Source organism: Chlorocebus sabaeus, chromosome 2 (assembly GCF_047675955.1).
Source record: "Chlorocebus sabaeus isolate Y175 chromosome 2, mChlSab1.0.hap1, whole genome shotgun sequence".
In the NCBI taxonomy this organism is placed as follows: Eukaryota; Metazoa; Chordata; class Mammalia; order Primates; family Cercopithecidae; genus Chlorocebus; species Chlorocebus sabaeus.
In genome coordinates this window covers 96242827-96269422 of record NC_132905.1, presented here as the reverse complement: position 1 = coordinate 96269422, position 26596 = coordinate 96242827, and the positions used below count along the sequence as shown (strand labels likewise).

The 26596-nt window shown below is 54.0% G+C and overlaps 1 protein-coding gene across 3 annotated transcripts in view; it reads right to left on the bottom strand.

Annotated features, from left to right (window-relative positions):
• ABCG1 (ATP binding cassette subfamily G member 1) overlaps positions 1–26596 on the bottom strand; it is a 78136-nt gene that overhangs the window by 9516 nt on the left and 42024 nt on the right. For all 3 annotated transcript variants that reach the window (XM_007969039.3, XM_007969046.3, XM_073010806.1), the window contains 6 exons: positions 16381–16498; positions 14078–14210; positions 10269–10319; positions 4446–4591; positions 2719–2842; positions 1566–1680 (listed from right to left, as the gene is read on the bottom strand). In XM_007969039.3, the coding sequence (XP_007967230.1) occupies positions 1566–1680; positions 2719–2842; positions 4446–4591; positions 10269–10319; positions 14078–14210; positions 16381–16498 (687 nt within the window). The remainder of the gene's footprint in view (positions 1–1565; positions 1681–2718; positions 2843–4445; positions 4592–10268; positions 10320–14077; positions 14211–16380; positions 16499–26596) is intronic.

The following is a 26596-nucleotide window of genomic DNA, read 5'->3' as shown; positions in this document are numbered from 1 at the left end:
AGGACATGCCCATCGCCACACAAGTGGCTGGCACCCTGGGGACTTGGAGGTCCTAGGACTCCACCTGTACCTCTCAGATCCCGGTGAGTGTCTCCTGCACAGGCTCTGCCCACCTGCTCCTTCCTCCCACATCCCAATTGTCACCTCCCCACTCTGCCTGCGGACTTGCTCCCCTAAGGTCTGCCTCCACCTCGACTTCCTCTGCAGCCTGCAACTCCTTCCACACTCCCGCGGAGACTGGCCTCCTGCCCTCTGCCTACCTCTGCTTTCTCCCAACCCCTCTGCCCTCTCCTGCCTCCGTGTCCTCCTGTGCGATGCCTCGCCTCCCACTCCAGTAACGTTCTTGCTAAGGCCCAAAGCTCATCAACGCCCCTCCCTTTTCCGCACTTCCCTCTGGCAGAGCCAGCTACTTGCTTCCTCCCAGCTGGTACGGGGGCCACCACACCCCCTAGATCAAGCCACAGACCAGGACACATTGGCCCTACCAGAAAGTCACCCTCAAGGGTTCTAAACGAGCCCATAGCACCGCCAGGCAACGCTTCCAGACCCCTCTGGTCACCCACACCTGCTACAGGGGGCCACACTCCCCCCATCTCCCACTCACTGGTCAGATGACACTGAGGAAATGGAATCCCCAGAACACCCTCATCTCTCCAGGATCTCTCCGCATCCCCACGTGCCGTGTTTCCTCTCCTTCCTGCCCGCTCTTCCCTCCAGGTTCTCACCTCCATGCAGGCTTCACACTTCTCCTCCCTGCCCGCCCTTCCCTCCAGGTCCTCACCTCCATGCAGGCTTCACACCTCTCCTCCCTGCCCGCCCTTCCCTCCAGGTCCTCACCTCCATGAAGGCTTCACACCTCTCCTCCCTGCCCCACTCAGCAGCATCCGTTACTGACCCGTTCCTGATCTGTTCCTCTCCCTTGTGAGCAAGCGCGAAGCCAGAACCACAGCCCTCCCAGGTCCCGTCCCCCCTTAAACCACACTCCCTGCACCCTCTCCCTCTCTCCTCTCCATCACAGCCTACTCCTTGTGAGTGAGAGGCACTGCCCGTGAATGGCGTCCCATGGAACACAATTTGGGAAATAGTGTGGTAGAAAATACAAGTCCTGGGAATTGCACGAATCAAATATTTAAAGAAAAATGACAGATTAAGGCTGATGGCTGGAAGGCGAAGGAGGAGGGAAGTCCACCTGGACCGTCACCGTTCACCCTTATTTGAAAAAGGGTCTTTGCAGAGGTAATTAGGATCTTGAGATGAATCATCCTGGACTTAGGGCGGGCCCTGAATCCAATGACTGCTGTCCTCAGGAGAGGAGGTGATTAGGACACAGAGAGAGGAGAGAGGCAAAGATGGGCTGGTCAGATGGTTTTACCTAGAGTCTAGAGGAAAGGGTACCTATTTTTTTTTGTTCTTTAAAAGTTTTATCACTGGATGACACTTGAGCCATTTGTGGAAAAGTCAAGTGGTTTCTGAGTTGGGGGCATCTGCACTTTTCACTAAAAGTGAAACCTACAGAGGAGGAAAATCCCCTTTCCGTCCCCCGAGCTGCTCAGGGCTCCGCTTACCAAAATCTGCTGGGTTGTGGTAGGTTGGGCAGTTCAGACCCAAATCCCTCAAATATGGCACAAGATTGCAGACTTTTCCCCGGTACACACATTGTCCTTGACTCAGGACATAAAGCTGGAAAAAAGGAAGGAGAGAAAGGGATCAAGCCCTGCCTTCCACGGAAAGCAACTGGAGCTCTCAATCAATCCATCAACCATTCAATTGGTCAGCTCAATGCTCAGCCACTTCCTCTCCTGAGAGCTTTACATCACCCCCAAGGGTCCTATTAACATGTGAAGGGAAAGCCGTGATAAGCCAGGGAAGAATATCGACGGCCAGGGATGATTTGATTATATTGCTTGCTTTTTATTTTTCATGCTAACCCCCTGCTCAGAAAAAATTTTGGAGCTATACACATTTTATCCCTTTGTGACTATTTTTCCTCAGACTAATATCAAAACCTAAGTTGTTCTTTTGTTGTTGTTGTTGTTGTTGTTTGTTTTGTTTTGGATACAGGGTCTTGCTCTGTTGCCCAGGCTGGAGTGCAGTGGCACGATCTTGGCTCAGTGTAACCTCCATCTCCTGGGCTCGGGTGATCCTCCCACATCAGCCTCCTGAGTAGCTGGGACTGTAGGAGTACGCCACCACACCTGGATAATTTTTGTACTTTTTTTTTCTTTTGTAGAGACAGTGTTTTACCATGTTGCTCAGGTTGTTCTTCAACTCCTGAGCTCAAGTGATCTGCCCACCTCAGCCTCCCAAAGTGCCAGGATTATAGGGGAGAGCCACCATGCCTGGCCAAAACCTGAGATTTATAAACCAAATGATACTGTGCAAATGCTGTAACCCGTTATTAATTCTGGAAAACAAGTGTATCCCCCGCCACCCCGCTTTTTAACAGGGGAGGTGATGAAGTTCTACAATGCTGGTGACACCCAGGATCCCACGACCGACCACCAGGACCGAGAGAGGACCCTGCTCAGCATCTTCCACTCCCCACGCCCTTCGCCGCATGCGGTTCCACAAGTCTCACAAAACCTGGCACTTAAACGCTCTCAAAAATGAAGACGCCCCATGAGCTAACAGAAGGCCGAGGGTACCCAGGGCTTGGTGTCATTCCGACTGACCTGAGCGCAGCGGTGATCTGGTGGGGAGGGCCCGGGGCCCACGTACCTGGTCGAACAGCTCGAAGAGTTTGGCGCTGGGCTGGTGGATGGTGCAGATGATGGAGCGCCCCCCTTGAGCGAGCCCTTTCATCAGCGAGACCACCTGGAAGCAGGAGGCGCTGTCCAGGCCGCTGCAAGTCAAGGGGCATCGTGAGACGCCCGTGGGCGGCAGGAACAAGCCACTGCCCCAGGTCCCAGGGGCCCAGGGAGCTCCCGTCCCAGAGGGCTTGGCATCAGGGGCCTGTAGCTGCAGCTGCCCCGTCCCAGGCCGGGCTCTGCTCTTGCTGTTTGTTTTGCTGCTTAGTGTCAGGGCACACAGTGGGGCTTTGCATGTCACATTTTATTCCTGGCAAGAATGGAGGGACCCCAGCGAGCCTTCCTGCCAGAGTTCAGGACTGGGGGGGTCCCCACTCATCTAGGCGGCTGGGGAACTTCACAACTGTCCAAGCAGGACAGAGGTTGGGGGGTCCCCACTTATCTGGGCAGAGGGGACTTCACAACTGTCCAGGAAGGCAGCTGTGCTTCAGGTGGTCTAGTGCTCCGCAGTCACCACCCCCCACTCCCCACCTCCCATCTATGGGGCTGGCGATGGGGGTGTCACCCCATAGAAGGCAGCCTTGGTGCAGCCCAGGTGGGCTTTACTCCGGCAGGTAATTCACTGTACAGTAGGGTCCTTGGGGGGACCTCTCTTCTCTCTTCTCCTTTCCTGGCTCCTCACATCTACTCCTGCTCCCATCCCCTCAACTCTGAAGTGACAGGCCCAGGGGACAGTGTGTGCTGGGCAGTCCCCGAGCCCGCCCATCTCAGGGCATTCAGCCTGCAAGATGCTATTCAAGGGTTCACTGTGGTCTGTTTTCCTGAAGTATCTGACAGACACCGTGGGCTGCTGCTGTGCAGGCCCGGGAGAAGAAAACAGGTGAGCCTCCCCTCCCGACCCCAGAAGGTCACTGTCACGTTGCTGTCAAATCTAGCCGGACTTTGGAGAGGTGAGTGAGTGGCAGAAATGAGACAATGGAAAGTCTGGCTTCAGTCATTTCAGGAGCAGCCCTGTTCCTGGCCGCACATCCTCCCCGGGACAACTGAACGGGACACACACAGGAGTCAGGCGAGCTCAACCTGCGGCCGGGGGCACGAGAGCCAGGACTCCACAGCAGCAATTCCACAGGGGAGCCCCGAACGTAAAGGGCATCACCCAGGACAGGGGTCAGAGCGCCCGTGGGTATGGAGAGCTGGCGAGCAACCGAGGCAGGATTCTGTCCTGCAGGCATCTCTGAGCCTCTGATGTGCTAAACTGCAGGACGTTTCCAGAACACACCTGAGGACAGACCGTTTCCCAGGGCGTCCCATGACCTTGGCCTTCAGAGCGGCTGAGCCATGAGGAACTTGGTGTCATGGAAAAGACATGCATCATGAAAGGATGTTCCCCACTGCCCCGATGACGGGGGACCCCCCCCGACCTCTGTCCTGCCTGGACAGTTGTGAAGTTCCTCCCAAAGCCATAGCCCCAGGGTCAACACATGCCACGCAGGCCCGAGCACAGGGATGTCTCTGAGTGAGGGAGGGAGGGGGTATAAGTCAGCTCTTCTACCCAGTGGTCCCAGATGGAAGGAGGAACTGCTGGGTGAGCTCACCCGCTCTGAGGCTACATCAGGATGTCAGGGTCACCTGGAAGAACTGCTGAATAGAGGGGGTTGTTCCTGCCCCTGGACATCAGCCCAGATGCTCCTGACTTACCTGGTGGGCTCATCGAAGAACATGACTGGAGGGTTGTTCACCAGCTCCAGCGCGATGGCCAAGCGCTTGCGCTGACCACCTGACAGGCTCCCGGTCCGCGTGTTGGCACAAGACAGCAAGCCCAGCGCTGTCAGTATCTCCTTGACCTGGGGCAACAGAACCGGAGACATTGGGAACTGCCCGCCAAAGCTCACCACCTCCACAGCCCACGAAGGAAGACCTGACGGCCGCCCTCAGCCTGCTGGACACATGGTGCCCGGTCCACATGGAGGCTGCGGAAGTCGAGCCCACCCCAGGCTGCCCAGTGCCAAGTGGGGCAGGTGCCATTTCCACATCAGCAGTCCTGATGAGGGACAGAGACTGCCCAGAGGCTCTGCACTGCCCAGAGGCTGTGCAACAGTGCTGGGGTCAGACATGAGAGCCTGCGTCCTCATCAGTCATATGGCCTCTGGCACTCTGGCAGGTGCCCAAGGCACGTTCCTCACTGCTAAGCCTAGCCCAGTGCCCCATACGGAGGAGGTGTCCAGTCAGTGGCTGATGAATGGACACATGAGAGGATGCACGATTTCTGGTGGTTTCTGCCCAGAACGAAGGGGAGGGTCGCTGTGACAGTTACTTGAAAGAGTGAATGCAAAGTGCGGGGGGCAGCGTGGAGTCCGCAGGGGGCAGCGTGGAGTCCGTCGGGGGGACAACGTGGAGTGTGTGGTGGGGGGTAGGGTGGAGTCCACAGGGGGGCAACCTGGAGTCCGTCGGGGGGGGGCAACATGGAGTACGCGGTGGGGGGCAGGGTGGAGTCCGCGGGGGGCAGCGTGGAGTCCGTCGGGGGGGCAACGTGGAGTGTGTGGTGGGGGCAGGGTGGAGTCCACGGGGGGCAGTGTGGAGTCCGCGGGAGACAGCATGGAGTGCGTGGTGGGGGGCAGGGTGGAGTCCATGGGGGGCAGCATGAAGTCCGCGGGGCTGTTCCCAGCACTCCGGTCATCGGTGAGGTAGGCGTTAAGGGCAGGAACACAGTCACACATGCCAGGGCTCTCAGGAAGGGGGACAGAGTCACTTTTGTTCTTGTAAATAGGTTTGACTTGAAAACAAGGTCTCTGAGGTGCCAGGAAGGCAACAACACAGATCTGCAGTGCCCCTCAAAGCAGTTATGACCCACGGTAGCCACACCACGGCGTGGGCTCCGGGAAGCAGGCTACACACCAAGACATAAGCAGGGCACTGTGCATGGAGTTCTCCCTGTCTGCTCCGGATTATTGATCCTGTATTGACTCAGGGAACACAAAGGTCAGCAGATTTCTGTGCCGGTTTGGTGTTGCTTTCAGCCCCGGCATCGTCTCAGAAGCAGGCCCTGGGTCAGCCGCTGCCATCCCTGCCTCCCCACCCTGGGGACAGCCTGCCTGTAGCTCCCTCCAGCATTCACCCAGCTATCGTCCCCACCCCGCCAGGGCAGCCCTGTGGTGGCCGGCCCCTGGCGGCCATAGCAAGTGGACCATACTCCAGCAGCTCCTCTAGGGAGATGAAGTCATCCGAAGGGAGGAAGAACTCTCAAGGAAGAAAATTTCCACTCCGAGCTTTTGAATTATTTATACACGGTCAGTACAAAGTGCAGCTTTGGTGACAGAAAGAACCAGGGCATGGCTGCTGGACAGGCCGGGGCAGGTGGCAGTATAGGGTCAGCTGACCTGGGCTCCAGCCCTGTCCTGAACCTCCTTACTGATGCCCTCACCCCAGCCCTCGTGCCTCCCTTGGATGCCTGGCTCTGAGGGCCGCCAACCCAGAAACAGCTTCTGGGAGGCTGTCTGGAAAAGGCTGGTGTGTGGGGGGCGTGCAAGGTGGGCAGGGCCCTCTTCCTGGCCGGCATCGACTGCTGGTCTTCCCAGGACAAGGCTTCCAGGTCTTCTGGGACCACTGGGCGACGCTGCCAGCCGACTGAATGGCTCTGGTGCTTCCAGGCTCACTGTGGGGGCCCCACACATGCGGCACGTCTTCTCTCTCTCCACCCTCACGGAGGGGATGCTGGAAGCGGAGGCTGCTATGGGTGCCTTTCCCTCCGCACCCCTGCCCATGAGCTGGGTCCACCCCATTTTCTCCAGTGTCCTCTCAGGAGTGATGCCACCCAGATAGGTTCTGTTTTAAAGACTAGTCAGAAAGAACTAACAATGATCTCAGTCATTTATACATTTTTCCTAAACAAACCAACAAAAAAATTGCAAGGCTGCTTGTAGCTCCAGCCCCTCTGGGCTTCCCAGTGGGCGCTCCAGGGAGGGTCTCGGCAGCCCAGGCTGCTCCTGGAGACCTCACTCCTGAGGAAGTGGCCTTGCTGGAGGGCTCTGGGGGATTGAGGCTGCTTTGCTGAGAATCAAGGAAGGCCATGAACAACACAGCAAAATTCCACGATCTTCTAGAACATTCCATTGCATTTTGTTTCCATGAGACACAGAGAGAACGTTGACCTAGGTGCACATTGGGGGTTGGAGGGAAGTGAGTGAAGCATGAAGTTGCTGCCGTGATCTGAAGCAATCCTGATGGTGGGCCCATCAGGGAAGTGTGCACCTGCACCATGGTGGGCCCATCAGGGAGGCACCTGCGCCATGGCTGAGGAACAGATGGGTCTGCTGGTGAGAAGCATGTGCAGGATGCAGTGTGACCTCCAGCTGCGGGGAGGGCTCTCTGTGTTGTTCCATCCAGCCGAAGAGGAATCTGAGAATGGCGCCAGGGGCTCACTCCTCAGGGATGATTCAGCCACGTGAGTTGATATTTTTGCCCTTGTAAACCCAGTTGAAAATAGCTGGAGGCTCTTGTCCGGGCCGTGTCTTAGGCAGGGCCCAGGCACCATGAGGACACACACCTATGGATGCCATCTGCCTTCGAGGCACCAGGGCTGGGGTGAGGGCATAGCTACTCCTGGGAGGCACCTCCATTCTCCACCGAGATGCTGGCTTGTTCTGGGTCTTCCGGCTCTGGCAGTCCAAGGGCCTGGCTTGCTGTGTCCTCGGCATGGAGCCTGCTGAGCAGCACTCACTGTGTACCCAGCCCTCGGGGAGGGCAACTTTTGCCAGCTATGCCAGAAGAGGCTGGTGGCTGTCGCCTTATGCTGCAGGGAAGCAATCCCACAGCTCCTTCCATATGGATCACATGGGCTCCATCGAGCTCATTGACCTTAAAGAATCCATTCAATTCAGGTTGCACTGCCCCAAAAGGCAGGTAGGGCCTGGTTTCCTGTCCCTACGTTATAGGTGAAGCTCGGCTCAGGCACGGCAGGCAGTGGCTCAAGGCCATCCGGTGGGTTCCAGGAGGCCAGGTGGAGGGCTCCCCTGTGTGCTCAGCTCCACGTCACCCCAGGGCCTCTCCGTGTTAGCAAGTCTCCCCGCCCTCTGCCTCCTGCGTCTGCTCCCCTGCCTCCGGTGATCCCGGAGACCCTCTCCACCGTCTGCTCTGTCCTTGGGCCTTTGGTTTGGGTCAGCGAGACAGAATTCCCTCTCCAGTGCCTCCTCCTTCAGAGCTCTCGGCTCCTCCTCCATGCTGAGCATCAGTGACCACTTCCACCGTCTCTCCTTGGAGCCCCCACAGCCGCCCCTGAGCTTGCAGGCCAGCGTCTGGAGGGGTCTTCGGGACCTTGATGGAGGGCTATCCGAGGCAAAGAGATCGGATTGTGCTTCCGACACCCCATGAAAGCAGGGAGGCTGGGGGATGGGAAGGAGGGCCCCGAGAGGCGGTCCCAGGGGCACTGCAGTCCTCCAGGCTTCGGGAGGAGCAGCTTCTTGTCTCCGGATGGAAAAGCCTCTGCTTTGTGGGGTGCTGCACACTCTTGCCGGCCTCTCCTCTTGTCCTGCAGCTGATGGCAAGGAGGGCCCAGGACTGGGGGGTGGCAAAGCTGACCTTAGACAGGGAGAGTGGAGGTCACCCTGGCTCAAGCCCAGGGCCCCGTTCTGTTGATTTGGGTTCATCTTCCGTGGGAGACTGCGAGACTCAGCTCTGACACCTGCTTTTCTCTGTGTTCTTCTGTGTGCCTGGAACTAAGGCTTTCATTTGTTATGGTCACTGCCATCTCAGTCAGCACGAGCTGCTGTAACGAAATCTCCCACACCGGGCAGCTTCCACAACAGAAATTCCTGTCTCAATTCTGGAGGCCAAAGTCTGAGATTGAGGGCAGCAGGGCTGATTCCTGAGGCCCCTCTCCCGGGCTGGCAGATGCCACCTCCTCCCTGTGTCCTCACGGGGTCGTCCCTTGGTGTGTGTCTGGGTTCTCTTCTCCTCTTCTTACAAGGACCCAGTCAGACTGGACTGAGGCCCACCCATATGACCCCGTTTTAACTTCATTACCTCTGTAAAGACCCGATCTTCAAATACAGCCAATTCTGGGTTTCTGGAGCATAGGCTTTAACATATCATCTTTTTGGGGGGATTCAGGCCATAACACTCATCTTCCATAACTTGGAATAAGTAACACTCGGGCGTGGGAGGTGGTGTGTGTGGGGGTGTGTGTCTATGTTACACTGTTTGGAAAACACTGTCCAGAGAGGGCTCTTGCTTTTCAGCCTAGAAAATAAACTCACACGGCTGGGTCTTCTGCCCCCAAGAAGGGCTAGGAACACCTGTAATTTCCACATTTTCTCTCTTTTGGGTTCTGTTCATCCATTTTCTTCTCAATTGCAGAATAAAAGAATTCCACACAAAATGTTTTGTGTAGCAACAAAGAATTGTTTTCCTTCTCTCAGACACTGGGCTCTTTCTACCTGCACCGGGCATCTCACCCCCCAGCCCTGATGACACGGGCTGAATCCTGAGTTTCGAAGGGCACAGTTGCTGGGGGAGGAAGAGCATTAAGGTTATCCAGCTCTTTTTTCCATACCAAAGTGGTTTACATTTACTTAATATTAGCTATTACAGATGACAGGAGAGGGGGAAATGCCGGAAATAGAATTGCTGTGACTATTTCTCAGCATGTTTGACTCTATCCCATCAATCACTGCATTTTATGCCAGAACACAAAGGACCATGTCAAGCCATTGGCACTAACCCAGCAAACCTCACTCTCAGCTGCCGGACTGTGGTCCTTTAAGGGTGTTAGGAGAGAGAGATAATCTTATAGAAGGGGGATTTCCCCAAATTCCATCTCATGCTGAAAATCCCACCAGCACTGGCCACAGTGGAGAGGACAGTGGCTTTCCTGTGGAGGGTGTGTGAGTCCAGGCTGCTCTTCCTCTGTGTGGTTTTCTATTGCTCCCCCTGGCTCTGCCCAACTGCACCTGTCCCTGCTCCCTGGGTTTAGGAAGCCAAAAAAAAAAAAAAAAAAAAAAATGGCTAAAGGGATTAGAAAGCCTTCACCATCCTGGAAACATATTTATTTTCTTTTTTAAGAGGCTGGTTAATAACACGTAAGAACTAAATTTCTTCTTGCAAGTGTAGGTGGGTGGAGGGTGGTTATTTTTAAACGAATGACTAACCATCTTCATTGTTACTGTCTTATAAAAAAATCTAGTATTGATCATATTAAACACTAAAAGGGGCAGCACTCTTAGTCTAACCCTGAAGCTGGCATCTTCTGGCCCCGTGAGTGCCAAGGTTGTTGTCCCTCACGTTACATTCTGACTCCTGCATCAGAGAATCAAAGCCATGAACGTGTGCACCAGATCTGCCTCTTTTGGCCTCTGGCTGCCACAGGCCATAGCACTCCCTGAAATGTCACCTGTCCCACATATGGAAGGCAAGGCAAAAACAAATCAACAAAGAAAAGCCAGTGCCAAAATGCCCCGGCAGGCACACCGTCCACATGCACTTCTTGCACTTTCTGGGCCACTTGAGGGCCCCGAACAACCCACTTACCATCTCCCTTCTGCCTTCATCCTTCTCCTGAAGCTTCAGATGTGCCGACACCTGCAGGGGACAAGGACAACAGTGTAGAAGCAGAACAGATGGCCATTGGCAGTGTGAACCTCATGCCCGCACTGCGGGCCACGGTACAGCTAGCCAAGATGCAGCTAGCCACGGTGCCACTAGCCACGGTGCAGCTACCCACAGTGCAGCTAGACACGGTGCAGCTAGTCACAATGCCGCTAGCCACAGTACAGCTAGACACGGTGCTGCTAGCCACAGTGCAGCTAGCCACAGTGCAGCTAGTCACAGTGCAGCTAGTCACAATGCCGCTAGCCACGGTGCCACTAGCCACGGTGCAGCTAGCCACAGTGCAGCTAGCCACAGTGCAGCTAGTCACAATGCCGCTAGCCACAGTACAGCTAGACACGGTGCTGCTAGCCACAGTGCAGCTAGCCACAGTGCAGCTAGCCACAATGCCGCTAGCCACGGTGCCACTAGCCACGGTGCAGCTACCCACAGTGCAGCTAGCCACACTGCAGCTAGCCACGGTGCAGCTAGCCACAGTGCAGCTAGCCACAGTGCAGCTAGCCACGGCGCAGCTAGCTGATCACCATGGAAAACCCAGGAGTTCTTGGCTTCCAATGCCCCCTGCTTTAATAATGGGAGGATGGCAGGAGAGCAGTCCATGTGCTATGCTTCCTGCTGTCTCAGTTGAATTCTCTGCTGTACCCAGGAGAGAAGTCAGATGTGGGCCATTCAGAGGTCAGAAAGCCCCAGGCGTCAGGGGCTTGGCGACCAGCCTGGGCAGAACCAGTGCTGCGAATTAGGAATTCCACAAACCGCCTGTTAAACTGCTGAGGCTTGAACTTATCCACAGGGAGAGTCTTTACAACACAGGAATTTCCGAGGGCGACACACCAGGATGCTGCATTTTGTTGTTGTGTTTTTTGAGATCCCATTTGCTAACACAGCACTGGGCTCCTGGCCCTGCTTGGGAAAACCTAGAGTAGGTCGCCATGTGCAGGACCAGCCTTGCTTCCACCCTCCTGCCTCCCGTGGCCACGGGCAAACATGTGGCCTCCGTTTCCTCACAGGCACAATAGTGAGGTGAAGCTCTGTCCACCCCATTAGCTAGCAAAGTTGCTGTGAGGATCAGAGGAGAGGGTGAGACGCAGGGTGGTGGAGGGGGCGGGGGGTGGCAAAGAGGTCTCAGGCTCCAGAGTTGGACCAGGTCAGGCCCGCGCTCCTGGGCACGGCCAGCTGCCTGCCATGTGCCACTGTCTGCCATTTCTCAGTCTGCCTGGTGGTGAGGGTGAAAAGCATAAAAATGCACAACTGTGTCTGATGTGGGATTGGGACTCCGCAACAGGTGGCCAATGGCTCCTCCTTGTGAGACAGGACCTTGAGTGGTAACATGTACCATAGCCTCAAAGTACTTCTTCAGGGCCTCATGAAATTCTTAGAATCAAAATCGAACTGAATTTGATTCTGGAAATAGATCATTTCACAGTAGGTTCAGTGGCGAGGTTGGGAGAGGACAGCGGGAGTCCCTAGTCGCATGTGCGGAGAATACAGCCATTGAGCTGGGGTCCCAGCGAAGAGTCTCGAGCACATGGCCATGGGGTTCACTCAAGAACTCACTGAGAAGCCAGACTCGGGCTACCCAAGATGCAGGAGCTGCTCAGGAATCAATAGAGTGTGCATGGAGCTTGCACTTAAGGCATACAAGGAACAGTGAACATGAGGGTCAAGAAAAACTTCACGACTGCTTTGCAGCTGTTTGCCAACTCCTCAGAGACCCTCTGTGCCCCACCTGAACGTCCATTTGGAGGCCAGATCAACAGTCAGGGTTCCACGGGGCACACACCACCCAGGGAGGCTGGGTCCAGGGGAATGGCGTCCGCTTACCCACAGAACACGCAGGACCAAGGAATGTGATTGGGAACAGTCCCACAGGTTCTTCTCTTCCTGTTTCCCCACAAAGAAGCTTAGGGAGCAGATCATGTGTCTGCAAATGTAACCTGCTTCTCTTTGCTGAGTTAAGAACCCCTTGGTATTGCCCTTCACATGACACGCTGGGCAGCTGCCACCCTCAGACACCATGGGGAGAAAGCTTTGCCCAACCCAAGTCAGGAATGCCTAACCCAAGTCAGGGTCTCTCCAGGTGGAAAACCAAGGCGAACCCCCATCTACTGACCAAAGTACAGAGCAGACCAAGCTGAGGATGTCCCCCTAGGGTAGCAGGAGAGACATGAAGGCTGAGGACTCTTTTTTTGCAGCGAACAAGGAGGAAGCCGAAATGTAAACAGTCCCCCACACAAAGCCAGCCATGATTGGCAACTGGAGCTGCACGCTGATTTTCAATCTCCTCTTAATGGGAGGATTCTTATGGCTGCCTCTGCTCACAATTAGGTCCATGCAGTATCAGTCACCATGAGTTAGGCCTTAAAAAAAAAAAAGGTCCCCGCTGGGAGTAGTGGCTCATACCTATAATCCCAGCACTATGGGAGGCCGAGGTGGGCAGATCACGAGGTCAGGAGTTCAAGACCAGCCTGGCCAACGTAGTGAAACCCCATCTCTACTAAAAATACAAAAATTAGCCGGGCATCGTGGTGGGCGCCTGTAGTCCCAGCTACGTGGGAGGCTGAGGCAGAAGAATCACTTGAACCTGGGAGGTGGAGGTTGCAGTGAGCCGAGATCGTGCTACTGCATTCCAGCCTGGGTGACAGAGTGAGACTCTGTCTCAAAAAAAAAAAAAAAAAAAAAAAAAGGGCCCTGGAAGCCCAGAGGCATGGCACTTGGCTGGGTCATGGTCTGTCCAAGGAGCACAACCAGCTATTCCAGAAACCCAGGCAGAGGATATCCCCTGGACACTTCTGTGGCCCCGAGAGGGAAAAGTATTTTTAAACTTCCCCAGATAATGGACTTATCCACAGAGGACGTAACTGAAGACACTATGGGGAGGCTTATTAGGAGTGAAAAGAAACAGTAACCAAGTTGAACTGATTAGGCACCAACTGTATGCCAGAATTGTACTCCACCTTCCCTGTATTTTTCCTTTCAATATTTACACCAACCCCTTACGGTCTTGCAGATGAGGACACTGAGGCTGTGAGGGTAAAGCAGGTGTATGGCAAGGAAGCCGAGTTGGCAATTAAAGGTGCGCCTTTGGAGGCAGACAACTCTGGCCACGTGTGGCCATCAGCAGTCGTATGACCCTGGGCTCCTGGCTTGACTGGGGGAAGCTCCATTTCCCATCCACTTTCTTGGGATGACCTATCTGGTGTATGTAGAGCTATGAGCGCGGGGCCTGGGACCCAGGAGATGCTTGGCCATTGCTGGTTTCATTTTCCCACCTGGGAGGCAGGTGAGTCAGAGGAATAGACCCTTGGGGTCCTGAGCAAGGCACCAGGTGAGTGGGTGCTTGGGCCAAAGACATAGAACTCAAGGATGGTTGACAGGAAGGAGAATCCCAAGCTCTGGCCTGCAGGGGAAATAGGATGGTGGCTGCCCTGGATAGGATCACCCAAGCCAGCTGGGTTAATAACCTTCTGAGAAACTTGACCCCAACCCTGCCAAACAAGGTCCATTGAACTCACAGTCTTGGGGGGTTTTGGGACGACGCTACCTGTCCCAGTAGCAAGTCTGGTGTTAGAACCCCAGTAGAGGGAGGGTGCTGATCCCATGCATGCTGTGTGGCAGAGCCCTTGGGTCCCTCACAGGTGGGCACTTGGCCAGTGCTGTGTCTAATGTGGGGACTGGGGGCAGGTGGCAGGGGCGGAGCGGGGCGGAGCGGGGCGGGGCGGGGTGGAGCTCACCATCATGGCTTCCTGCACAGTGAGGTGTGGCAGCAGCATGTCATCTTGCATGATGTAGCAGGACACCTTCCGGAAGCAGCGCAGGTCCCGGGGCAGGCCGTTGATGAGGACGGCCCCCTTCATGCCCGTCTCCCTGCAGAGCCAAGGACAGGAGAAGCTGTCAGCCGGGGTCCTACTCCTCCTCCACCTCCGGGGGCAGGAGAGGAGAGCCAGAGAGCGGGGCTTGCCTCCCAGCATCTTCCCAGCTGAACCACTGGCCACAGGGACCCCGAGCAGCAGAAAGGTACCGGACCTCGCTAGCACTGCAGCAATCAGGAGGAAGAAATTCCACAGAGAAAGCGCCCGGTGGGAAGAGAAAGCTGCACACAGGCCTCTGTGGGATGGCATATTGATACTAGGGTTAACGGCAGCACTTTCTTGACCTACCAAACAAAGATACGCAGGGATGGTCCTATACGCAGCCGTGAGGTCAGGATGTACAGACCCTGGATTTGTGGGGGTTTGTAACATTGTTCATTGGCTTCTGAACAATTCTGTGTGTAGCTCAGGCTGCACCCAACTGCCCAAAGGCCAGACCTCTGCAGACTTCAGGCCTGGGAAGGAGCACCAGCAGAGAGGGGCCTGGACTGGTTCAGCAGAGTGCATGGCCCTTCTTCACCAGGGAGAATTCTCTCTGCTGAGCAAGCTGAGCACCTCCCAGGGGCTCCTGTGAGGCGGGCAGTGCCTCACCAGGCACACTCATTCACTAGCTGGTTCACTGGCTCACTGCAGACCTACTGTGTGCCTCTGCCACACATCGTCGTGGGAGCATCAGTGCAGCCCGGGAGCCGGTGCATGCCACAGGCAGTCTACACACTACACTTCTGAGGATCCAGTCGTTCCAGCCCTACCTCCTAGATGTTATGGAGAATAAAACAGAGGCAAATCTATGGAGACTAATGAAAGCATGTCTAGCTTCCAACTTTACTCAGTTTGTTACTATGACTGTGGGCCTGCGGCCGGGTCCCTCTCTCTTCTGGGCACAGGGTGGGGTCAACTGGCTTCCCCTGGATCCCCAGGTCTGAAGGCTCTGTCCTGAGTGGCCTCCACAGGTCCGGGATGCCAAGCACCCATACAGGCTGCCAAGAGCTGTGGGTGTATTGACGAACTGAGAAACCGCCACGCCTGCAGGAATACTCACTCCCCTCTGGCCCTGCATCACTCTGAGAATCCAGCTTTAACCTTTGGATGTGACTGTCACAGGCAGGAATTTGCCATAAGTGAGATTTTTTCAAATCCCAATTTCCAGCATTAAGGCGTAATTCAGAAGCTCTAAGGAAAAGGGCGATATTTGCCATTTTTTCAGTAAATGAAATTGTTACTATTATTACTATTTGCCAAAGTTAGTAAATAAAACCAATCAGACACGAAAATAACTGACTTTAATAGGGCATTTCCTAAACACTTCTAAAGATTCTAATCTAAGTTTTCTAATCATTTCCAAATGGATGACATTGGACACAATGGTCGCCGAACTTCTTTGTTGTTGCTGTTGTTTGTGTGTTTTTGAGAGGGAGTCTTGCTCTTGTCACCCAGGCTGGAGGGCAGTGGCACGATCTCGGCTCACTGCAACCTCTGCCTCCTGGGTTCAAGTGATTCTCCTGCCTCAGCCTCCTAAATAGCTGGCACCTGCCACCACGCCCAGCTACTTTTTCTGTATTTTTAGTAGAGATGGGGTTTCATCATGTTGGCCAGGCTGGTCTTGAACTCCTGACCTCAGGTGATCCACCCACTTCGGCCTCCCAAAGTGCTGCGATTACAGGTGCGAGCCACCACACCCAGCTCAAACTTCTAAACAACTAAGACCACCACAAGCCTCAGCCAAACAGTTCTCATCCTCTTCCAAAAATGCCTTGTCTCTCTTCAACTTGCGTTCACTCCTGTTCTCTCCAAGTTCTCTGGCCACCCCTCTCCCTGACCTTGACCTTCCTACCTCTTCCCGTCTCTTTGGCTGGGTCGAGCTCATCCAGGGTGCTGCTGTGGCCACTGTGCCCAGGGACCCCTTTCTGAGTGTGGGTCTCCACCCATCATGTGGCCCTTGGCGGGTGCAACCTCTCAAGGTCACTCTCTCCCCTGGACCCAGTTTCCTTCACAGATTCCAGAGCTTTCTGATCCGAAACCCACCTTGTGCTCCGCTGGAGCCTGTGTGTACAGAGCGTTAAGAAGTCACTGCCGTAGACCACAGCCTGCTCCAGGCGATGGAGCTGACGGAAGGAGCTCCACTACCCCCATTGCTGGCCTGACACCCGGGCAGGGCTGCTCACCTATATCCGGCCAGGATATTCATCAGCGTGGACTTCCCGGCCCCGGAAGGGCCCATAATGGCCACCAGCTCACCACTATTGAACTTCCCGGAAATTCCTTTCAGAAGGGTCTTGTATCCTGCAAAAACCAGATCATATTCATATTCGTTTCATTTTGTTTTCTCTCTAATGCAGTAAATATGCAGATGTTCAAGTACACACGACTGAGGCCGAAGGCAACCTTTGACATGCACGGTAGAAAAGGCTGCATTCCAGGGAAGAACATGAACTTCGTGTCTTTCGAATTCCCTGGTCTATGTCTTCAATTGCATTTCACGGGTTATAATAATGATGATAACCAGCACGGGTGTAATGCTTTAGAGCTTACAAAGCACTTTCCCACTCATCGTCTAGTCTGTAAGGAATCCACCATTCCTGTCTCAGAGTGAGGAAGCGATGTCCAGTGGGCCCAGGTGACTTGCCCAGGCCCTCGGCCAGTGTGGGCAGAACCCAGCTCCAGGCTGCAGCACTACCAGCTTGCTCCTGTCCCGATATGCTATGCATGTGTCTGTATTAATTAATAATTCACTGACTGCATCTACAAATTATTTATGCTTTATATATTTACATAAGTATAAATTATGTATGTATGATTTATTTAGAAATAATCAACATATAATTAAATAATCAATATATTATTAATCCCTTAATTAATAATTAAGAAAGTTTGTCATTTTGCAGCCACACCAAACTGCTTTGGAATTTCTGCCAAGTCTCCATCTCAGAGCTTTATAAAAGGAGAAAAGCTACACATCCCAAGCAGAGCCACATTAATTTTTTTCAGCTAGACTGTTTAAAAGTGCTGTAAATAATAAAACGAAAGCAACTGGAGGCACAGATAATGACTCCCAATCCAGGGGCACTTCTCGGTGTAGTACCAGATCAGAATCCACCGTTAAATGATCAAGAATCATGTGAATGCAACTTTAGCTCCCACGCATTTCAGGGCACCTAATGAGACAAGGACCCGTGGGGTCCTTGGCCCAATCCCATGTTTTTGACTTTCTCCCGGTCCCCAGCTGGGCACACAAGCCTGTATGTTTCCATGAGTCTGGCCCAGGGGAGTTTGCTTCCTGCTGTCTTCCTGTCTTTCGTAGATAGGACACCGGAAAATGCCAACCTGTCACCAGGTGCCGCCTTAATTTGGATGTGGAGTCCCTGAGGCCTTGTTTAGGGGAGTCGGAGAGCTGCGGAAGCCAGTCAGGAAGCTTGGGACTGCCACTCATTACAGAGAGGGCGGTTGTCGCCCCAGGGAGGGCCAGGAGAGTCATCCCAGCAGGGGTAGGGGCACTGGAAGAAAGGGCGGGGGCTGGAGAGCAGCTCAGAACTGCAGGTGAACCAGCTCGTACAACAGGACTGTGAATAACAATGCTTACAAACACACAGCACTTGAGGCCTAAACAGATGAGCAGGGCTGGAGGAGGAACAGGAACCCCAAGAACAGCCCTTATGCTGAGCTACGGGTACCCCTCAGTGGACAGGCAGATGGAAGAGCTGGGGACCACAGAGATCCTTCCTCCACAGGAGCAAGCTCCCTGCACCACCCCCCTGGGGACTCACGTGATATCACCGAGAAAGCACTATATGCTGGGTACCTGCTAATTACTGCCTCTTGTCTATTCAGGGTGGAAGTGAGGCTGCTCCCCAGCAAACCTCCCTTAGGTTGTGTCCTCTCAAAGTTACGAGCTGCCTGAAGACGCCCGGTCACTGAGCTCACCAGCAGCCATCGTCTGACCATGGCCATGCCTCAGATTCTCAGAAGCCTCTCTCCCTCCATCCAGGGCAGGCAGGGCCCACGTCTCCTGCTGGGCACAGCCTCTGAGCTCTCACCTGTGACAGTGCCTGGGGCTGACCCTCAGGGCTGGAGTACTGGATGGTCACCCTGGCTGGAGGAAGCACACACAGGCTGCGATGACCCCCAGGACCCCAGGAACAGAACAGGGTGTGGAGGCGGGAGCATTCGGCCCTCTCATGGGAAAAGCAGGACAGGTGGTCTCAGGCTGGTCTTGCTATTGGGAACCACCAGACTAGAATTGCAAGAATATACACCAAACAGAGAGTGCACACAACTGGGGCTGCAGGTGTCCTCTCCACCTGGTCCTCATGGGGTCCAGCAGTGGACCCAAGGCCCAATTCGGGGATGTACTTCTCTAATATTAGAAACCTGTTTTTCTTTCTTTTTTTTTAAAAAGTCATGCATTTGGGATTGAAGAATCTTAAAAGTGGCTCTGGAAGCAAAGTCCAGTAAACATTAGTCTGCCCTGCTGTGGGACAGCCCGGGCGCAACAGTGACCCTGTGCAGGTCTAAAAGTGAGTCCCAAGCTGAGGGGCCCAAGAAACACCAGTCAGAGGCTTCCTGTCGTAGTCGGGTTTCCTGAGTATCCAGCACACACACACACACACACACACACACACACACACACCCCTCTCTATTTATGTAAGGAAATCATCCTCCCTGCAGAGCTCTGCATTTGGTTCCTCTTATAGAAATATAAAGCGAAGATGGGACCATCCTGCCCCGCCTGCCCTACTTACCCACCCCGAGCTCTGCTCAGCCTACTTGGCATAACCGACATGCGCCTGCCTCCCTGTCCCTGTGGGCTCTGGTTCACAGGGCGCGCGGTCTTCCACTGTTTTTCTGGCTGGGATAAACGCCCAGGATGACAAGTGTGGAGACTGCCAGAGCCAGGCCCACCGAAGGCCCGTCAGCCCCGTGCAGGATGCCCAAGTTCAGTATTTGAAACAGACAGATGCTAGCCCAGACCAGAGTTTAGACACAACCCAGACCAGACCAGAGCCGCAGATTGGAACAGCCTGACCAGAACTTAGAACCCAGACCAGACTCAGACAGAACTCAAATCAGACCCAGAGAGAATCCAGAGAGAACCCAGACCAGACCAGATAGAACCCAGACCAGATAGAACCCAGACCAGACCCAGACAGAACCCAGACCAGACCCAGACATAACCCAGACAGAACCCAGATCAGACCCAGACAGAACCCAGATCAGACCAGATAGAACCCAGACCAGACCCAGACAGAACCCAGACCAGACCCAGACAGAACCCAGATCAGACCCAGACAGAACCCAGACCAGACCAGATAGAACCCAGACCAGACCCAGATAGAACCCAGACCAGAGAGAACCCAGACCAGACCCAGACAGAACCCAGACCAGACCCAGACAGAACTCAGACCAGACCCAGACAGAACTCAGACCAGACCCAGACAGAACCCAGACCAGACCCAGATAGAACTCAGACCAGACCCAGACAGAACCCAGACCAGACCCAGACAGAACCCAGACCAGAGAGAACCCAGACCAGACCCAGACAGAACCCAGACCAGACCCAGACAGAACCCAGACCACACCAGATAGAACCCAGACCAGACCCAGACAGAACCCAGACCAGACCCAGACAGAACCCAGACCAGACCCAGACATAACTCAGACCAGACCCAGACAGAACCCAGACCAGACCAGATAGAACCCAGACCAGACCCGGACAGAACCCAGACCAGACCAGATAGAACCCAGACCAGACCCAGACAGAACCCAGACCAGACCAGATAGAACCCAGACCAGACCCAGACAGAACTCAGATCAGACCCATATAGAACCCAGACAAGACCCAGATAGAACCCAGACCAGGTCTAGAGAAAACCCAGATTAGACCTAGACAGAACCCAGACTGGACCCAGACAGAACCCAGACCGGACCCAGATAGAACCCAGACCACACCCAGATAGAACCCAGACCACACCCAGACAGAACCCAGACCAGACCCAGACAGAACCCAGACCAGACCCAGACATAACTCAGACCAGACCCAGACAGAACCCAGACCAGACCAGATAGAACCCAGACCAGAACCGGACAGAACCCAGACCAGACCAGATAGAACCCAGACCAGACCCAGACAGAACCCAGACCAGACCAGATAGAACCCAGACCAGACCCAGACAGAACCCAGACCAGACCCAGACAGAACTCAGATCAGACCCATATAGAACCCAGACAAGACCCAGATAGAACCCAGACCAGACCAGATAGAACCCAGACCAGACCCAGACAGAACCCAGATCAGACCCAGACAGAACCCAGACCAGACCCAGACATAACTCAGACCAGACCCAGACAGAACTCAGACCAGACCCAGATAGAACCCAGACCAGGTCTAGAGAAAACCCAGATTAGACCTAGACAGAACCCAGACAGAACCCAGGCCAGACCAGAGCCTCAGACCAGAAACTAAATGGAACTCAGATAAAAACTGCAGACCAGAACCCATGAGAGCACTAGGCGGGGCAGGGCTGGCCTCTATGAGCCTGGGTGGGACGAGGGCTCCGCTCCCCATTTATTCCACTTTAATCATACCTGTTTCCCCTGCTTCCCTAGACTAACCCTAAAGTCTTTATCAATTGCTGGATTGTCTCTGAGCACTGCATGCTAAGAAGAAGTGATGTAGCTTAATCTCTTTTTTAAGGGCCAAAAATTCATAGTCAATTAAGGCAAAAACAAGCCATAAGTTCAACCAGACTTCTCTGGGAAATGGAAAGAAATGGGAGGCAAGGGCCATCGAGGACCAGAGGAGAGAATGGGCTCTGAGCAGGGCCACAGGCGCCAGACACCTGCTCAGGAATTAATTCCTTAAGTGACACTGGCAGTCTACGTTTCTTCTTGGGACCCTAACGTCAACATCTTTAAAAACAGGAAACTGGACAAGATGGTTTCTAGTGTCTTAATTACCCTAGGAAGGAAGCAAATGCTCTATGAGCCTATGAAAATCCTTGCTCCCTAACACAAAATGTGGGAGCTTAGCAAGGGGCACAATTAGCAGTGCCCGGGGCTGTGGTCATCGCCCGAGGACAGAGATGGGAGGATGACAGAAGAGTGCTCCAGATAAGGTGGTGACGGACTGTCCTTGGAGCCGCAGACCTACATCATCAGAGAGGAGCAAATCCCTTGGGATATTCCAAAGACAACCCAAAGAATCTATCTCTGCCGCTTTTATGGTTTGTTCGGTAAGGTGATGCATACTTGGGAGAGACGGGGACAGAGTATGCTGGTCCTTCAGAGCTACTCACTGTAAAAGGAGCCGTGGAAGCCCCGTGATCCCAGACCCTCCTAATCAGACTCACCTTGGCTGAATTTCATATTGCAATTCTTTTATTTTATTTACTATGTATTTATTTCATTTTTTAGTTTTTTTTGAGACAGAGTCTCACTCTGTCACCCAGGCTGGAGTGTAGTGGCGCGATCTCAGCTCACTGCAAACTCCACCTCCTGGGTTCAAGCGATTCTCCTGCCTCAGCCTCCCAAGTAGCTGGGACCACAGAGTCTCACTCTGTCACCCAGGCTGGAGTGTAGTGGTGCGATCTCGGCTCACTGCAAACTCCACCTCCTGGGTTCAAGTGATTCTCCTGCCTCAGCCTCCCAAGTAGCTGGGACTACAGGTGTCTGCCACCACGTCAGGCTAATTTTTTTGTATTTTTAGTAGAGACGGGGTTTCACTGTGTTAGTCAGGATGGTCTCGATCTCCTGACCTTATGATCTGCCCACCTCGGCCTCCCAAAGTGCTAGGATTACAGACGTGAGCCACCGCGCCCAGACTCATATTGCAATTCACAAGTCCACTGTCAAAGCAAAACCAAGAGCAAGCCCACTTATCCAGGCTGAAGAGAGAAGAACCCTGTCCAGGAAGGGGAGGCCTGCAGATGAATCTCTCAAGCCACGAGGGGCAAGCTATGGCAGCGTGCTAAGGGGCTGCCTCGCTAAGGGGGTGGCCAGGGCTGGCAGGACGCCACTGACTGTAGAGGTGGAGAAAAATGTCTCCAGGCCATCCCAGCCTGCGGTCCTGAGCCAGCTCACAGTCTGGTGTAGTGGACCACAGGTGCACATCTGGAAAGCCTGAGAAGTCAACAGTGGTCAGGCCGCCCTGTGGTGTGTTAGAGCTGACCTCTTTCCAGGGCTCATCCTCTCACAGCCCTGGAAGTTGGAAGTCCGCACTGGAAGTGTCCTCAGGACCGTGCTCCCGCTGAAGGTGCTAGGGGAGGACCTCCCCTGCCTCTGCCAGCTGCTGGTGCTCCAGGTGTTCCTTGATGTGTGGCTGCCTCCCTTTGATCTCTCCTCTGTCTGCACATGAGCCTCTCCCCTGTGTGTCCGTGACTCTGCGTCCAAATTCCCACCTTCTTATCCGGACAGCTGTCATATGGGATCAGGGATCTACCCTACTTCAGCATGACCTCATCTTAACTAATGCCATCTGCAGTGACTGTTTCAAGTAAGGCCACATTCTTAGGGAGCAGAGGTTAGAACTTCAACATATCTATTTGGGGGACACAGCTCAACCCACAGCAGAGCACAATGCTAGAGAGAAAGCGCCACCCGGGGCTGTGGCACTGGATGCAGCCTCCAGGAGGAAACGGACGTGTGGGTGCCGGAATGAGGGCCGCGAGGGCCTGAGCACTCTGGACTCTGTTATCAGGGGTGCAACCCTGCCCAAGCACAGCTGCAGCTCCTAAGAACCCCTATGCGCACTTGGAAAGATGGTATGAAGCTGTCCCGTGTGGGGATGGGGGGCCAGCACGAGCGAGCGTCAACAAGCTGGCTCTGGTCCCAAGGAGCTCAGCCAAAGGGCCCAAGAGGTGGGCACCCAAAGTCCCTCACACAGTGACTCCAGAAGACGGTGGCTCCATGGAGCCTGCTCAGACCTGACTGTACTCAAGGAGAGGGGTGTGAGCCCAGGCTGGCCGGGGAGCATGGCACCCTCCCACCTACTGTCTGCCACCTCAGGCAGAAACCATGAGAGCTAGTGGCCTCAAGGCCAGAGATGGAGTCCTGGTGTTGTCAAGGCTTCCTGAGACCCAACCCTCCCTGTGCACGTGCCCCCAGTCAAGACCCTGAGAGAGCTCCCCAGAGCACACCAACCAGCACCCCAAAGAGCGCTCCTCTATCCCACCTCTCCGGGTCCTCCCCCTTCCCCCATGTGGCCTTCTGTCTCCCACCTTCTTCCCTCTCTCCTCTGTCTCCCTCTCTCTCCTCTCTGTCTCTCCCTCTCTCTCTCTTTCTCCCCACCTTCTCTCTCTCACCCTTCACCTTTCCTTTGTCAGCATCCTCTGAGAAGTAGAAACCTCACCTTTCCATCTCTAAACATTCAGCCCTAGCCCAGTGCAGATACTCAAGTGTCACTGAATGGATGGATGAATGGATGAATGGATGGATGGATGGATGGATGGATGGATGAACAGTTGGATGGATGGATGGATGGATGGATGGATGGATGGATGGATGAATGGATGAACAGTTGGATGGATGGATGGATGGATGGATGGATGGATGGTTGGATGGATGGATGGATGGATGGATGGATGGATGGGCAGATGAGTGGATGGATGGATGGATGGATGAATGGATGGATAGATGGACAGATGGATGAATAGATGAATGAATGGATAGCTGGATTGATAGATGGAAGGATGGATGGATGGATGGATGGATGAATGAATGGATAGATGGACAGACAGATGGATGAATAGATGAATGAATGGATAGATTGACGGATGGATGGATGGATGGATGGATGGATGGATGGATGGATGGATGGACAGATGGATGGATAGATGAACAGATGTTTAAAAACCATGCAGATGAAGCATTTAGTAATGTTTAAAATTAGGTGGATACTAAAGAGTTTCCTGAGTTATCCCCTCCCTCAGAATGAGCCACTTTTAGCACATTAGAGATTCAGAGACAGCCTGTGCACACGTCCCGAATTCCAGTGATCATGAATATAAAGAGACAATGTTGGAATGAAGCTGCTCCTCCTAAAGGCCAGCTGGCCAACCCCAAACCAGGCACCCCAGATGAGCCGGGCATCCGACAGCCGCCATATGACGCACGTCTTCTTTTGCTTCCGGCTCTGTCGCTGCCCTCGAGGCCCTGAGAATGTCAGTTCTGTGAGGATGTGAGCAAGACCAGCTTCTTGATTATCATACCCCATGAGCCTGGAAAGGAGCCTGCACAGTGGTTACTGGAAGGAAATGTTCGTGGAGCTCACAAGACAGGAAGGGCTCTTGGCACAAGTGAACCTCGAGCAACATCCCATCTCAGGCAATGCTGTGGCCTTGTCGTCTCCTCCTACACCTCCCTTCTGAGAGGACAGACCCCTTTGGGACCAGAGCCATCAGGCAAAGTCCAGAGGCCACTGCAGGCCCAGCTGCCTGGCCCCTCCCCACAGTGTAACGGCAGGATCAACCTACTTCAGGCATTTTTATGGGGTCACTGGCTCCCTCTGTCTTGTGTTACATAAGCACAAACCCCTCCCCAGTGGACAGGATAGAAATCATCAGGAAGCCCGTAGACAATGGCCATGGAAACATGCCTGCTGTGTTCACTTCTGAGTAATTATGTTTTGCTGTAAATGTTGCTGAGGTGTAGAAAACATAGAGAAGTGTGCAGACCGTAAACACATAGCTTCATGCGCTTTTCCAGATCGAACACAACGGGGTCCCAGCCCCCAGATCAGAACCGGGACATGGCCGGCTCCTAGGAGCTCCCTCACACCCCCTTCCTATCGTTTCAAGGATAACTGCTTTTAAATCTAAAGTAAAACCCCCAAAGGTGTTGATTTTTAAACAAAGTAATACAACTTTTCCAAAACAAACAATAAAAAGGACTGTTTCCTCCCTTGGAAATGAAGGCAACATTCCTTTGCCCATGGAAAAATCAAGGCACCTTTCTGAGATGGAGACTGCCCCCCAGTAATCCCACGAGCCCTGTTAGCTGCTGTGGCCGGGATATACCGCTTGACAGACAGCCCCTGGGACAAGGTGATTCCGGCCTAGAAGGAATTTCAGGAAGGCACTGAACGTTTACATTTCCCACATTAGCTAACAGTGCTTCACAAAGATACCGATACCTGTCAACTGTGAAAACCTAGGAAGAGTCACGGGACACAGCAGCATTGCTGGGGGCTGGGAGACCTTTCCTCTGCAGAAATGTGCCCTTGAAGGAGGCATAGGCAGGGCCAGCCCAGTCCCCAGGCAGAGGTCATGAGTCACAGAACGGGCCTTGCCGGGCCAGAGCTCACTGGGGTGGGCACGGTGCCAGCCTTGCTCCTGTCACTCTGCTTAGGCCTCACAGCAGCGAGTGCTGCATCGTTCTCCATCTTTTACAGGTGATATACAAGGGCTTGGAGAGGGTTAATCACCTGCCCAAGGCCACGCAGTAGGTCAGCAGAGGATCCAAGATTCCAACCCCTTCTGCCAAACCCGGAGGCGGCTCTTGCGCCCGGGGCCACGAGTGCCTTTGCCAGGCCCCGCAGAGCGGTTCCCGGCCCTTCCCCTCTTCCCTCCCTCCTCCTCCGAGTGGGCACGTTCCCATTGAATCAATAGGGTCAGCTCAATCCAGAACTGTGCATTTAGTCTGATATCGCAAGAAATATTGAACAGAGGATGAGAAGGAATATCAGGCCTTTCCCCTCATAAAGAAGAAACCCCGTGGGTCACCTGAGGCTAAGAATACCGCCCAGGTGTCGCAGGATAGCTCGCAGCACTGATGCAGTGAGACGCTCTGAAAGCTACGGCCATAAGAACTCCTATGCTCATTCAAAGAGATCTTCACTTGTGCAACTGACCTTTATCTTTCAATTTATGTTTCATTCCACAAAACATCCTCAGAAAAAAGGAGAATTCTTGCCAGGGTGTGGGAAAGTCTCCTGTCCTTCAGGGAGGACTCAAGCCCTGCTTACACGAAGGACTCCTTGCAGCCCCTGCTAGGAAGCATGCTTCCCCAAGCCAAAGGCACGCTCCCAGACCTTCGTGTGAGAAACACCTCTCCTGCCACCTGCCCAGCAACCAAGGGATCTGAGCCCCTTGGGAACCATGAGGCCCCCAGTCCTGGTTACCTGCAGAAAATAATAAGCAAGTGACTGGCTCACTCAGGTTTCATTGAACGAGTTGCGGTTTGGAAAGCGGCCTGCTGCTTCTCGAGAGACCCTGGGGGAGATCGGTCATTGGGTTTTGTTTCCCAGCAGCACCAACAAAGGCGTGTTGTCCACCTGCCCTGGGCTGGGCTGGGACCAGGTGAAGTGGGCACCCGCAGAGAATCAGGGCCTTGTTTTGTGGTTGTCCAAATGTCAAATGTCACTCTGATAGCTCAGCGTTCTGACCTCTC